The 15,353-nt window shown below is 57.2% G+C and overlaps 1 protein-coding gene across 2 annotated transcripts in view; it reads left to right on the top strand.

Moving 5' to 3' along the window:
* LOC105694848 (contactin-5) overlaps positions 1-15,113 on the top strand; it is a 39,872-nt gene extending 24,759 nt beyond the window's left edge. For both annotated transcript variants that reach the window (XM_012415929.2, XM_012415928.2), the window contains exons 2-7: positions 5,639-7,112; positions 7,253-8,484; positions 8,784-8,952; positions 9,550-9,728; positions 11,273-11,548; positions 11,675-15,113. In XM_012415929.2, the coding sequence (XP_012271352.1) occupies positions 5,639-7,112; positions 7,253-8,484; positions 8,784-8,952; positions 9,550-9,728; positions 11,273-11,548; positions 11,675-11,835 (3,491 nt within the window). In that variant the 3' untranslated portion in view covers positions 11,836-15,113. The remainder of the gene's footprint in view (positions 1-5,638; positions 7,113-7,252; positions 8,485-8,783; positions 8,953-9,549; positions 9,729-11,272; positions 11,549-11,674) is intronic.
* Positions 15,114-15,353: the final 240 nt, after the last annotated feature.

The raw sequence follows: 15,353 nt of genomic DNA, 5'->3' as shown, positions 1-15,353 counted from the left end.
CGCGATTGCTATAAGACTCGCGCGAGTTTTACGATCGTTGCATACCTTTGTGGGAATAGTTTCGTAACGAAGTCATTCCGAGCGCGACGCAACTCTTAGCGAGAAACGCGCGAGAGTCCGGAAAGTCCGGAGTCGACCGTAGGCTTCGACGAGTTTCCCGGGGTCGCTCACGGGGGTTCGTCCCTTTTTTCGGATCGCGCCGGCGGAATGTCGTATTTTCCCCTAACGGACCGGAAAATCCGCCTCGTCGTGCCGCAACGACCGACTCGCTAAGCGGCCCTGGAAGGGCGGATTTATGCGTCGAGCACCGCCTTCCCCTCGCCCGGGGGGCCGAGAAAACGATACCTCGGCGAATTAACGCCGCGCGTTTCGCCCGGACGTGACCGGGCCGCGAATGGCGCCGTTAGTGACGAGGCTCGCGGATGCGCCCGCGGGTACGGAAGGCTCCCCGACAAGATTCGTTGCCTCGCCGTTTTCGCCCGGAACGAATTTTTCCTTATCCCCTCAAAGTTACGGCGCCCGTCGTTCGACGCGCGCTGAACTCCCCGAATGTTTGGGGGTCGCAATCGATGGGCGGTATTTCGCGTTTATAATTGATGGACGTTAATTTGCATTTCGATCACAGCAGAAGGAGCCGAGCGCTCGCCGATTCGTCATGCGCTGACTAAAAACGACGTGCCATTGGTTACTCCGCCGAAGCGACCGATCATCTCGTTTGACGGATTTCGACGCACCGAATTCGGCGATCCCGATTCCGAGGCGAAAAGTCCGCGTCCTACTTTTCGCGATGTTCTTTATTAAAAATCGGGGGATAATTCGATAACGCAGGCCTTTCGGCGAAATAACGATCTCGTCCGCTCGATCGGCGCCGTCCGTTGGCAAAGTAACTCCTTGTCCCGCGGTTTCTCGTAAGGCGACGTCTTCCGACGAAACTCGGCGAACTTAGCAATTTTCTCCCGTAACGAGGAGATAAGCCCGTGTTTTGTATGGGTTCGGAGCTCCTTTGCACTTCCGAACGCTCGGGCCGCGGCTCCCGGCTGATTAGTCTTTCTTTCCCCTCGGTCTTTTTTTAGCGCGGTCGGGACGCCCGGCAGAAATGAAAATACCCGACGAGGAGCCGGAAAATGTGCGTCGCATCGCTATCGGGGATTTCCATATTTCTCCCGGACGTTGTATTTTTTATACCTTTAACGACACCGGGCCAAAAATCGAACTTGGTGCGTCTCCTCGGATCGGGAGACCGCGAATCCGAAAGAACAACGGGGTTTCGTCGCTAAATCCTCGAATGACGTTCCGATCCTCTTCGGCGGTCCGTTGTTTAAATTCGGGGGGAAAGCCGCTCGGCCTTTTCCGGATTTTCGGATTTTCAGAAAAATAGGTTTCCTCGAGTCGACTCGTCGCCGGGAAATACCGGGAGGCGCGAAGGGATTCGCGGGCGACAGGGGGGCGGAATCTCGCGTTTATGAAAACCATAACGAGGAATTTATTGTCAAGGAAAAGCGCCTTACGTGGCATCGGGGACTCCCGACTCTTTCGAGGGACTTCCCGAAGGCGTTTCGAAACGGGCCGCTTGAAAAGCGGGGAAAAGGAAAGCCCCCTGGTCTCTCGCGTCTCGACGAGCAACGGGTGCGCGGGAATTTTCCAAACGCGGAAAACCTTGCCTTTCGCCTGCATGCCTCGCGTCGACGGAAACTCGAAATGTCGGTGGAAAGGCATGAAAAAATGATTTTTACCAAATGGAGGTTTGCGGCTCGAGGAGCCGACACGCGCGTCGAAACGGCGAATAAAATATTAAAAATCGCGCGAGCGGTGACTCCTGGTTTGTCTCGGTTCTTTCCCCTTTGCGCGGAGTGCTTCGGACGCGGTCCCGTCGACGCGCGGAAAAAACGGATCTGATCTGACTTGGACGGGGACCCCGCTTCGGTCGTAATACCCGTAACGGTGTAGTTTTCCGCCTTCGTCGAAGGTATCGAACGCTCGCCAATTATCACTTTATGGGCTCCGTTCGACAGTCGGCGCGATTACGAGTGAAATCGAGCTCCGGGGTGAAACGGAAACTCGGCCGAAGGAAAGAACCGACGCGACGAAAACCGGGGCAATTACCGATCGCTACCTTCGATTCCGGATTCATGCTCGATTTGTCGAACGCTGCGACTCGGTCGAAAAAAACAAATCAATTTTCTTGGATCCGTTCGCTCGCCACGCAGCATCGCGACCCTCCCCGAGAAAGTTCCTCCGGGTTATTAACGGCAATCGACGCGACTCGTTTGCTTCGTGTAAATCGTGCCACTTTTGGGACGATTATGCACGTTTCGACGGCGACGCGAGGTCTCCCGGACTGCACAAGGAGATGCGTCGGGCGTTCAGCAATTATCATTTTGTAGGTTTCGCTCGGTGATCGGGAAGATTACCCGGTGAAATCGAGCCCCGAGAGCGGAAAGTTGGTCGCGCTACGGGACGGGGATTGGCGCACCGATGGCCGATCGATGGCCGATCGATGACGCGTCCGATGGTCTCGAACTGGCTCCACTTCGTCATCCCTACTTTCTCTCTCTCTCTCTCTCCCTCTCTCTTGGCGTTCAAGGGGAAGGGATTCGAACGGGGGATGAAAGCGTGAAATATCCTCCTCTGGCTTTGGCCCGGCTAAATCGACCCCCTTAGGGTGAATTAGTAATGGCGGGACGTTTGTCCTGACCCGCGCAACGCGTTTGCGTGCGCGATTATTCGTCGGGGATTATCGGGATTATCGCGGAGGTGGATAATAAATGACTCGTTGCTCGCGTTTTAAATTCCCCTCCCGTTAAAATTTCCACGAGTTTCCACGGGGCGCGGAGGTTGGTCGGCGACCGATGACGTCGCGCGTTTCGATGGACGAAGTCCGACAGAGAAATTATTTTTCTTTCGATGCGCCCGCGGTGGTCGAACCTAAAAACCGCGCAGTGAAATATCGGGGGACGAGGTATTTCGTATAAAAAAAATAATAAAAAAATAAAAGCGAGGTTNAGGGGGGGAAGGGGGGAAGGCAACGTTTTTATCCAAATAAATCAAACCTCGTGACGAAGGACGTGTCACGATTTATTACAGCCTGTTATCGTTTATTCCGCGCAAAAGAAAATCCTCTTGGTTCGGATGAATTCTATTCGACCGTGGTAAATCCCAGTAGGGCCCCCATCGAGAGGGTTTGATTTATTTGAATCACGGTGGGTGCCTTTTCCGGGATACGTCGATCATCCTCGATCCCCCGGTGGCCAAGTTTCGCCTTGCGAAACTTATCTCCATTTCGTTGCCGTTGTTTCGACTCCTCGTCCGCCGGAACCGGGAGAATCGACGAAAACGGAGAAACCAAGGCCCGTAGACGAGGTTCGATGCCATCGACGAGGCGGGAAGTTTCTCGGATCCCCGCGAAAGGAAGACGGCGGCATCGCTCATCGTCGGATCCGAGGCTTCCTCGTTTTACGGAGCAACGAGTCGCGAGAGGACGAGTAATTGATCGATCGCGCCATTTTGCGCTAAAGAGCGTATTAACCCGGATGGCTACTCCCCTCGGGGAGTCGTCGAAACTCGTTGCCTCTCGTCGCTTTACACCTTCATGGGCGGCGAGGCGTCAGGGAAACGTCATCGCGTCGAGACGGAATCGGGTGGATCCTTTATACCCGGTTGGCGATGTATTCCACCGACGCGGTCCCGGAGGTCGAGCGGCGGAGAGAGAAAGGGACGGCAGGACTCGGGACTCGCGAGATCGAGAGAGAGAGGGAGAAGCAGAGTACCCGATGCCGCACACGTCCCGATTCGGGTGCGCCCCGTATTCCCGACGTGTACGCCGCTTATATGATTAGGTTTTAATGCGCTTAACGGCGCACCGTCGCCTCCCCGGGAAACGCGTCGACAAAGGGCGGACCCCACAACCGGAATCCTCCCTTCCCGGCCGGCGATCGGTTTCGCAAGCGCGCGAGCGAGGCTGACGCGCGGTCACCGTTACGCTTGGCGTGGACGCGGTGGGACGCGGTGGGACGCGGTGGGACGCGGTGGGACGCGGCGGGGCCCGGGGTCCGGAGGGCGCCGGAGTGGGGCCCGAGTGGGGCCCGAGAGAGGCAGGAACGACCCTGGCACGGTATCGCGCGGATCGGCCGCGAGCGGGAGAAGAGACGAGTCCCGACCGCGCTCGGATCGGGCAAATTGCCCCGAAGACGGTTCGGGCACGCGCCCCGAAGTTCCGGTCCCCCTTGGCCCCGCCCGGGAAAGAATAACGCGGCGAGAGCGGCGCCTCGTTATACGTAAATGCAATTATGCGCGGTGCGCATATTAACGGAACCTTTCGGCTATATAAGCGCCTTAGACCGAGATGAAACTCCCGGCTCTTCTCCTTACTTTTAATTCGCTCTCCTACTTTGCCGGATGCAGCTGGAGGGAATTATGCATGAATGGCCGCTTGTTGGCACGTATCAACGACGGGAATCTGGAGCGCTCGTTCTCTCGCGCGGGCTTGTCTCGTTACGTTGCGTTAAGAGCCATCCTTGTAACGGACCGTTTGCGGACCGTTGCGTCGTAACGCGGCGCTTAACGTTAGGTTGGATCAAAAATTGGTCCAAGTAGCGGAACGACTCACGTTTTGGATTGAAATCAATTTATGGGCGAATCGTTCCGAACGTCCGTACTCGAAAAAAATTTAGTTCGCGCGGGTCGAAATCGCTGCTTAGACTTTTCTGCCGGTACCTCGCGTGACTTTTCTTAATTTCGACCGGACGGAGGTCGAAACTCGAGCGTTTACCGACCACCTCGTCTCGTATTACTCCCTCTTGAAGGTAAATCGTGCTCGCGGCGGGGCGGAGGGGTGGCCCTCGGCCTTGTTCGGCTCGAATTTCTTGCGAAGCGCTTCCACCTCCGGATTCGACCGCCGGCATCCCCTCGGCCGTTACCATTCGTTTTCGACGACGAGGTCATCCAAGATTTTAACGGAGGGCGTTAAAAGGTCCGACCCGTCCCTAGTTCGAATTGGAAGCGCAAAGGTCCGCGTCATCTCGGAGGCGGGCTGGGCGAAGGTTGAAAGAGGCACGGTTTTCGGGATAAGGGACGACGTCGGAGGGTGCCGTAAAGTAAGTCAGCGATTTCCGAACGTTTACCTCGCCACGTTCGCCGTCGATTTGCCCGATTTGTCCACCACGCTCGAAAACCCGATCGGGTAGGGGCAGTCCGGCCTCGCTACCCCGCGGAAGGGGCTGGACGAGGTCGAGCGTAAATTTGCCGGGACTGGCACGCGCCAAGGCGAGTTCTATAGCCACTCCCGGACGATAATTTCATACAGTAACTGTGGGATATAAATAAGAAATACCGTCATAGTTTAATCGATACGATCCCTTCTCCCTGTGCGGGTCCATTACATCGGCGCGGTGGCAAGAGGGGACGAGTTTTCGCCACCGCCTCCTCTCGACCCGACCCGACCCGACCCGACCCGACCCGACCCGACCCAACTCGGTCCAACTCGATCCCGACCCGATCCCCTCGAAACGAGACTTTTTCTTGCGCCTCGAGGGAACGCGGGTCGATACGCGAAGAGCCGTAACGTCCGGGACCCTTTAAATCGTCGGGCCAAGCGAACCGTTCGTTGCCGCCAAGAGTAACCTAATTCCGATCGTTTCAGCTCTGGCCAGAGCGAGGGCGATGGAGAAGCAGCTGGACACGCACGAGGGCTCGACGATCCTGCTTAAATGCCGGTTCCCGCCCCCGAACCGGGAGGCCACCTTCTTCTGGCTGATGGACACCGTGACGAAGCACGACAACGCGGCGGTGGGCACGGTCTCGCTGTCCTCGGACTACGAGGTCAACATGAACCTGACCGAGGGCCGGTACGATCTGCAGATCCGCAATGTCTCGTACGAGCGGGACAACGGCAAGTTCAAGTGCAACGTCAAGGTCAGCGGCACGGGCGACAGCCTCCATTACGAGGTGGTGACCTTGACCGTGCTGCGAGCCCCAGGGCCGCCGACCATTTCGCCCACCTCCGCGCTGGCCACGGAGGGCCAAAAGTTGGAGCTCCGCTGCGACACGAACGGGGGCAGTCCGGAGCCCGAGGTGACGTGGTACCGGGGCACCGGCACCGGCGTCCTGCACTCGGGGAAAAGCTTGGCGATCGTGCCGAGGAAGGAGGACGACCAGGCGACCTTCCGCTGCGTCGTGAGGAACCGGGCCATGCCCAAGGGCCAGACCCTGAATGCCACCGTGGCCTTGGACGTCAGCTACTTCCCCAGGGTGACGGTGGGCCCTCAGAACCCCCTCAGGGTCGTGGCCAACGGCACGGCCACCCTCGTGTGCGACGTCGACGCGAAGCCGGCGGTGACCCAGGTCAAGTGGATGAAGGACGATAGCTTCGTGGCCACCTCGTTCCACCACGCGATTCGCAAGGTGACCCTTCAGGACGCCGGCAGGTACACCTGCCAGGCGGACAACGGCCTGGGCCGCGTCGGGGAGAGCTTCCTCTTCTTGGACGTCCTTTACCCGCCTACGGTCACCGTGGAGGGCAGCAGCGTCCGAGAGGCCGAGGTCGAGGACTCCCTCAGGATCCACTGCAACGTCTCGGCGAACCCCCCGCCTTCGGTCATCGAGTGGACTCGGGAAGGCAGACCCGAGTTCCGTCAGTCCGGACACATCCTCCGGCTGGACCGGGTCACCGCCGACCACGCCGGGAATTACACCTGTCGAGCGGTCAACTCCGTTCACCCCAGCGGATCCGGGGCGGAGAGGAATTACTCCGCCTCGGCCAAGGTCACGATCCGAATTCGTCACAGACCGGGCCCGGCCAGGATAACGCCGGATTCGCCAGTGGCCGTCGAAGGGTCCAGCGTCATCCTCACCTGCATGGCCAATCCCGCCGGCTACCCGGAGCCACAGTACAACTGGTCCAAGGAGGACGACGGCGGGACCACGACGGTCTTGGGAAGCTCCGGGGAGGCTTCCGGTCCGCGGTACGTCATCGACTCCGTTCACCTGGGAAGCGAGGGCACCTACAAGTGCCACGCCATGAACGAAATCGGCAACGGGGAGCCAGCCGCGGTCCGACTGACCGTTCACCAGCCACCCAAGATCTTGACCAAGCTGCAGCCTCACGTCACCAGAAAGTGAGTACTCGATTTTTCACTCGGATCGTTGGGCGTCGAGCGGAGTATCCGCAGGCGAGGCTATTTTTCGATCGAAGCGAGGACGACCGGGTCGAGGTTAAATTTCATCTCGTAATTCGATTTCTCGAACTCGATTTCAGGGTCGGCGAATCTTCCTTCTTGGTCTCCTGCGTGGCCCAGGGCAAGCCGAGGCCCACCGTAAGCTGGCTGAAGGACGACGAAGAGCTTACCGCGGGAGCCAGTCTCTACGAGGTCAGCACCACCGTTACCGAGGGCCACGGAAGCGTGGTCACGGTCAATTCGACTTTGAGCTTCATCGGCCACGAGCGTCCCGAGACCGACAAGATCGTGGCCAGCGATCGGGGCAGGTACACCTGTGTCTTCGAGAACGAGGCGAAGAAGGTCGAGTCGACGATGATGCTGAAGGTGGAGCACGCGCCCATAGTTCTGCACGAGCACGACAAGGTCGCCTATAATTTGCGAGAAACGGCCAACGTGACCTGTAGAGTCCAGGCCTGGCCGAAGCCCGAATTCCAGTGGAGTTTCGGAACCAACTCGGCACCTCTTCAGGGCTCCTCGAGCGAAGGCCATTACGAGATTTCCACCAACACCGACAACTACGACGTCTACACGTCCGTGTTGAGGATCACGGACATCAGGCCCTCCGACTACGGTGACTACAGCTGCCGAGTGGCCAACGGCCAAGGAGGAATAGTCTCCACGATCCGACTACAGCCAAAGGGTGCACCGGAAAGGCCAACGAGAATTACGGCAACGGACGTGGGGCCTACCCACGTGACTCTGGCCTGGCAGCTAGGATTCGACGGGGGACTCTCGATCACCAAGTACTTTGTCTCGTACCGAAAAGTCCCGTCCAGTGGTACCGCCGATGAAATCGTGGCCTCGGATTGCGCTCCACCGAGGTCTCCGCCGGGCCAGTGGTTGGAGCTGGACTGCAGGTTGTCCAACCCCTGTAACGTCACCGGCCTCGAGCAACACCAAACCTATACGTTTAAAGTCAAGGTCTACAACACCAAGAACCACTCGGACTACTCCGACGAGGTGACGGCCACCACCGGCATCGCCAAGATCCCTGCACCCATGCGAGCCAGCTACGACCCCGAGAGCGGAATCCTCGTCGTCAACGTCGGTACCACCTGTCTAGCCCTCGTGGCCTCCATCGAAAGAGCCGACGGCTCCGACGACTCCTGGAAGATCGTCGACGAGTGGCCCCTCGAGGGTCTGGGAGGCGCCCCCACGCCCAGAGAGGGAATCCTGGACGTCGACGGCTCCGACTCGGAACCGCGTATTCGAGTCAGGCTCTGCCTCAAGGCAGACCGCCAGAAATGCGGAGAGTACACCGATACCGAAAGTGAGCGTTTTTATTATTTTCACCGATGGCTTTGTCTCGCGGAAGACGCCTCGGGTCCGACTATAAATTGAATTCGACAAAGTTTGAACGGAATCGGTCGATATCGACAATGCCAGCGAGACGCTTCGGCGGGTCTCGATGCCGCGTTCTCGGTACGGTTGAGCAAGCGAATGATCTCGCTCTCTGAACGAGAAACACCTGGGCAAATTGCCGTCCGTAGCCAGATGCGTCGATTAACCGAGGAGAGTCTTCGAAACCTGAGACCTTGGAAGTCGTCGCTAAAATTTGTCTATTTTCAGTCGGGCCTTCTTACATCGCTCAGGCGGGAGCCCTGGCGACGCCTACCCTGATCGCCCTGGTGGTCAGTGGGGCAGTTTTCCTCCTTTTCGCGGCGTTGCTTCTGCTCTTCTGTCGTTGCCGCCGGAAACACGCGGCCAAGGCCAAGGATTACGAGATGGACACCAACGCGTAAGTCGTTTTCCGGTACAAGTCAGCGGTCCCGAACTCTTCGACGATTCCCCGATAATCGGTATCCGGAACGAATTCCCATTGTATCCACGTCTCTCCAACGCATTTCCCGCCTGGGAGCGTTCATCCCTTTCGCTCGTTCGCAAGGTCGCGACCCCGCCGAGGTTCCGCGAAGCGGAATCGGAACGGAACGAAGCAGTGGCCAATCGCCAAGCGCAATTCCGTTGGGCCGTTGGCGGAATCGAATGGAATTCCTGTCGGTAGCAGGAAAGCGCCAGTGGATACCGTTTGGAGCCGCGTTCCCGCGTTTTCCGTGATTTCCTTTTAATCCGGTTCTTTAGGATTCGATCGCGAGCACCGACCAATCTCGTCCAAGTTCTAGGTCGCTTCCAAGACGTGAAACGTAAGTCCCTCGTCCTCGTCGCGACGGCCCTTCCGAGTACCACGGGCTTTCTTTATCTTCTTCCGAAAAAGAGAGCAAAGGAAATGAACGCTCGCTTATCCCCGCCATTTTGGTCTCGCCCTAACCTCGGATCTCTCCGCTCCCTTCCGGCTCGCTAGAAAATGAACGGAGGATCATCCGCGTATCTGTTTCAGGGTTCGACCGAGTCTCGTTACCGCGAACGGCCAACAGACTCAGGCCCCGCCGCCGTACTACGCGGAAAATAAGGCCCTCGAGCACAGCCTCGATCACGCCCTAGCTTTGGAAGACTCGAAAACCCCGGCATATGCCCAACCTGGATATGGATACCACCAGGCGAATCACAACATTAACGGTAAGCATTTCACTCCCGATTACTCGGAATATTTCACGTGGAATCTGCGAGACGAGATACATGGGCTTAACCGGAATATATGAAATACACAGGGGTTGGATCCTTCTTTGAGGTCGGGGACCGAACTCTTCGTTTTGGACCATTCGGTGAAATAACTCGATTAGTCCTTAATCGCAGGAAACGTTCGATTACGCCGATGATTCAGGATTCGGGGGTGGCGGTGTTCCGATTCAAGTAGGATAACACGAAATATGGACAGCGGGTTTTGCAGGGCACTATTGATCGATTCGGTTACACGTTTTACATCGATTATGTGGCCGATGATATAATTCGAGTAGCCCTTTATCGCGCTTGGTATCCAATCGCACGTAATTAATACGTCTGTCATCGACGGGATAACTGTAAGATTAATCGTGTTTTACGTTTTTGCGGTTATCGATCGTGCCCGATTACTTGGGATTGCGGGGGATTCGTTAAAAAATGAAAGTCAATTTTAGTACATTCGGTACTTGTGGTTCACTGACTTTGAATCGAGTCGAATTACGACGGTTTTTCGATTACCGGGCGATCGCAATAATTGGTTGAATCGATGATTACGATTTCAGCCCGAGGTCTCCAAGTTTTACGTCAAAATTTTCCATCGCGATCCCCGCGGTTAATTTACTAAGCCCTACTAATTGTCCGTAACGACCGATCGGTCGAAAAAAGGTTAATGCTCAATTAGTAAATTGGCCGGGCAGGGACGTACAATGGCCCAGAGATTCGTCACCGGCGGTAATTACTTCCTTCCGCGGGTTTCGGTCAGGATGGTTACCTGCGCACCTGTTGGTGCCCCGTAATTATTAGCCGTTTAAACGGACAATGCGAAAGTTAAGGTTCGCTATCTCGGTCGTATCTCTCGGAGAGAGACCGATTCTTTTGCCGAGCGCAACGAATGAATTACGTCGACACTAATTACCCCGAGACCGGGAAGAACTTTAACGGTCCCCCGCCTGCCCGATAACGAGTCGACAATTTTTTTTTCGCCGGTTAATCAGAAAGTTGCATCGAATCGATTAGCCTGAAATTCGATAGCAGGTTTAATTGCTCGCCCCTGTCGGCGAGTCGGATCCCCGCTAACGGTCGGTCGCGCGGGGAGGGAGTAAGACCTCCGCGGGATTCGAAGACCGCGCTCTCCTTCGCTAACTCAATTAACCCGTTTAACGAGGATCGCGTCCTGCTTTCAAGGGAGGGGGACTTTGCCGACTCGTTGGTTACTCGCCAATTTTCCAAATTAAAACGGCGAGACGCGTGCTCGGCCGCCCAGAGAAACGGTTCGCGCATCGAGGAAATTGTTCGGGAGTCGATCGGCAGCCCCAGGTGAAAACGAATCATTCCATTCCGGAGTTACGCGCGGGTCCTCTCGGAGGATGCTTAACAAAATTTGGCTCGGCCTCTCGGGGTAGTTTTCGAGAAAAGCGGAAAATGGCACGTTTGGCAACGTCCCCTCTCGAGAATCCGTCTCGCGGCTTCCTCTAAGTCTCGCTCTTCCGATGCGTCCGCAGGTGTCAACATGGGCTACATGGACAACAGCTACAGCAACTCGAACAACGGCGGATCCGTCAACTCGCAGGACTCGATATGGCAGATGAAGTCGGCCGCGGCTAACGGGGCGAATCCGCCCTACGACATGGGAGGATACGCCACCACCGAGAGCGACTACCCGGCCCATCCGCACTATATGCCGCAGAGGGACGACTACAGGGAGAGCCACAACCTCAGCCGGCAGCAGTTCTGCTCGGAGCCCTTCGCCGCGGTGGTCAAGTCCCAGAAACACGTTGGTCGGTAGTCGGCACCCTCTTTCTCTCTGTCTCTGTCACCGTCTCGGGGTCTCTCTCGCTCCGACGACGGTGGTCGGATTTTCAATTTTGCGAACGGTCCGTGGACGTCCGATCTCGATGTTGCAGATTCCCCGTACGACGTGTCCGGGCTGCCGTACCAGGAGGGCTACGACGAAGACGCGAAGCCGCCGCAGCAGGTGAGCCTGTCCTACGACGAGAGCCTGGAATCCGGGTACTCGACCCCCAACAGCCGCGGCCGGCGGATCATCCGCGAGATAATCGTCTGAGACCAGCCATCCGGCCCGCGTGCCGGAAAGACGCGGACCACGTGGCTATAGCAGCAGGCCCCCCAGTACCCTCCGCGGCCCCAGCAGGCCCCGGGCCATCATCGCATGGAGATAGTGATCGAGAACCCCGTGAATCAGGCCTACCGCGCGTACGAGCCCGACGTGCCACCGGGAACTCTTCGGCAAGTCCATCGCCCGCGAAGGGCGGCCACTCCCACCGAGGCGGACCTGGACCGTCGGCGGGTGGACCGATCCGGCCTGCTAGAGGTCTCGGACGCGGATCCCGGACGACGGTCCAGGCACCGTCAACTCGGGTCGGCGAAGGAGGCGGGTTCGACGGCGACTCTGACGAGGCGCGTCGACCGATCGGGCCTGTTGGAGGCGGTGCCGGAGCTGCCCGACCACCAGGAGGCGAGACGACCCATCGGGACGGAGGAGAACGCGGATCGGACCCCGAGTCCCAGGGGGCCCGGCTCCGGACACCCTTCGGGCCTTTGGAGGCGTTCCCTCGGCGGACGAGAGAACGCCTCGGCGGTCGAGGTCGAAGACGGCGCCAGGTTCGTCCCGATCGATCCCGGAGCCGTCGGAAAGGAGCATTTGCCCTCCAGACCCCGCACCGAGTCGCCGTTGGTCCTCGGCACGGGGCTCGGTGCCGCGAGCATCCCCGACGTCGTCGAGGCCCACGAGCCACCCGAGGGGAGCTCGGTCCCGCCGGAAGTCCCCCGGGGCGAAAGGGCCGAGGCCGAGGGCTGCGAGCACCCGACCGTCGAGAGCCTGGAGGAGGCCAGGATTTCCTTCAAGGCGCCCAACAAGTTGCTCCACAACGAGAACATTCAGACCCTGCGGGTGATCATCCTGTCCGAACAGCTGTGAGACCGGACGAGGTTCCTCGAAGAGGCCTCTCGTCGGCACCCACCGAGAGTGCTTTCCCTCTAGGACCTTTATCGTTCCGCGATCGCGTCTAACGATAAGGCGGACCGACCGCCTCGCCTGGCGGGTGGTCGGGTAAGAAACGGTTTCGGGAACGTTTCTCCCGAGTATTTTCAAAGGTAGCTTCGCTGGCTTGGCCGCGCGACTCGGTCAACTGCCACGATAGGCTCAAATTTTCCTCGGGCGCCGTAAACGATCATTGTATTTCCTACCAACGAGACTGGACGAGTCGGCGGACACTGTCGGGTTTTTCTACTTTTATAGCCATAGCCGACGTCGCCCCGAGTCGTCTCCGGCGATGGCGCGCGACCTGGCGAAACGGTCGACGTTTTTTTCGTCGATGACCCATGGATCGCGACACGTTGTACCTAGAACGCGACTCGTAAAAGTTTTAGGCGATGAAATCGCGACACCTCGGGCCGAAGGCGCCCGAGTGCTTGAGATCCCGGGAAAAGCATTTGCGATTCGTCTTTTCATTTTTTTATTCGACCGGAAGGTACTTTCCACTTCATCCAAAAATCCTTCGGGTTTCGGATCCCTTCGTCCGTTAAGTCTAATCTCATTTGACAAGATCGAGTTTAATTGCGAGGCCTTGACGAACCGTTTTTCGAGGCATCGCGAATAGACCGTTTGATTAACTTCGATCAGTGGAAGCAGGTCAGATATTTGATTTTGTCGTAGTCGATGTTCCGGCTAATTTCGCGCGGTCGATCGTAGGACATCGAGAAGGTCGAATCGAATGCTTTTTCCCAAGTGCGACGTTCGCGATAAGTCTTTTTCTAAGAATGTATTCTGTGTAAATAGGTAGCAATAAGCGATTAGAGGCAGCGACTCAAGTAACGTACTTTACGGATCGACGCTCAATGTGTTCTCGTACCTATGTCTATACACCTAGGATATAAATAATTCACCGACGATCCCGACGGATTCATCGCGAACGTCTCTCCTCTCGGGGGGGGGGGGGGATACCTCGCGTATCGATTTCGAAGGGGTTCGGCAAATCAGGTTTCCCCTGGGTCGCGTATCGTCGAAGGGAGGCTGTCGTCGTTTTTCTTTCCACCGGATGACCGTAGGACGTACGATAATCGCGGAGGTTGCAAAGTTTCGCGTTATAAATAAGACAGCACGGAGTACTTAAAGACGATTCGTCGTGGCGCGCGCGATCGTTGAACGTCTCGTTAAAAATCCGAGAGGACGGACGTACGACTCGATGTCTCTCCCTCGTCGGGACCGTCCAAGCGCCTAGACTCGGAGAAGAGCTCCGGACACTTTTGCGGGCGAGCGGTTTCGAGACGATTGGGACAATTACGTCGTCTCGCGTCCTCTACCCCAGAACCTCCACCGACTTCGGCCCGAGAAAGGCGAAGCTATTGGTCGCGGACGCCGTGCTCGAGTCTCTCGGCGGATCGAACCTCGATCGCTGAGACGGGCCACCTTCGGTCGATCGCTATTGTGATCTCATTTTGCGCGCAGGGCCGAGCATCTCCGAGTGCCGTGTCGGAGAGCGATCGGGCGGAAGGCGTTCCTCCCCTCGAAGCTCGCGCTCGGGAGTCGATCGCGACGTCGGAATCGGAACCGAGAGCAAAATTGCGAGACGCGGAGAGGGGTGCCTTTTGCCGACTTCGGAAACCCTCGGATTGCTCGGTTGTCTCGGACTCCCGGAAACCGGAAGTCCGCGAGACGTCGTCGCGACGGCTCTTGCCGCCGAGCGGCCCGGGGGGCGGGGGCACGGAAGCGAGCGGCCAGAGAGAGTTAGTTGAAAAATATTTTTACATTACGGGACGACTTTGGCGCGATGGTATATCACGGGCCAACACTTAGGCGAGCACCCGTTCGAGGCCCCGCGTACTTAATCGAGCGTCGGCAAGATGGCGTCGCCTCTCTCCCTTGTATAAAAGAGCGCGCGGAGGCGTTACACGATGTACATATATACAGGGATGCAAGAGGGAGGTTTCACGGCGCGCCTAAGACCTACGCGTAGATATTTAATGGCGGGGTCTTTTCTCGAAACCGAGAGACGGAGAAGGGGAGCGAGAGAGGAGAGAGCGCGCGAGAGGAAGTAGAGTAAATATTAGGCTATTTCCCGGGAGAAATCCCTCCCTCTCCTCGACGACGGGTGAGGTTAACCCCTTTCAGCGGGACCCGCGTCCCGGACTTGTAATATATATCCAACCCCCCCCCGAGATGATATATTAATTATTGCCTATTATTAATTACGACTTTATTACGATGGATTATTATTTGTACAAATTTTATGTTGCAATATAAATATACGATAAACGACAGTTCTCGTTCGAGGGTCGATGGACTCCTTCGGGGTGGAATAAAGTGCTCCTATTTTAACAGTCGATGCCCCGTTTGAGTCGTATTTCAATCGAAAACCACTACGCGGCGAAAGGAAATCCTGCCAGGAGTCGAGAAATCCCTCCGAAGCGCGAGAAGCAAATTACGAGCGATTTCGCGAAGGTTTTTTAAAGGAACTCCTGAATTTGCGGACAAAGGGGATTCTTTCTATAATGACCGGACGTCGCTCACAATGCGGAGCGGGTTCGTCCGTTCCCACGCGCCTAATGGCACGCCATTCGCTC

This window comes from Orussus abietinus, unplaced genomic scaffold (genome assembly GCF_000612105.2).
Source record: "Orussus abietinus isolate OABI.00-Male unplaced genomic scaffold, Oabi_2.0 scaffold27, whole genome shotgun sequence".
NCBI classification, from domain to species: domain Eukaryota; kingdom Metazoa; phylum Arthropoda; class Insecta; order Hymenoptera; family Orussidae; genus Orussus; species Orussus abietinus.
Note: the sequence above shows the minus strand (reverse complement) of the source record. Positions and strands in the feature narration are given on the sequence as shown.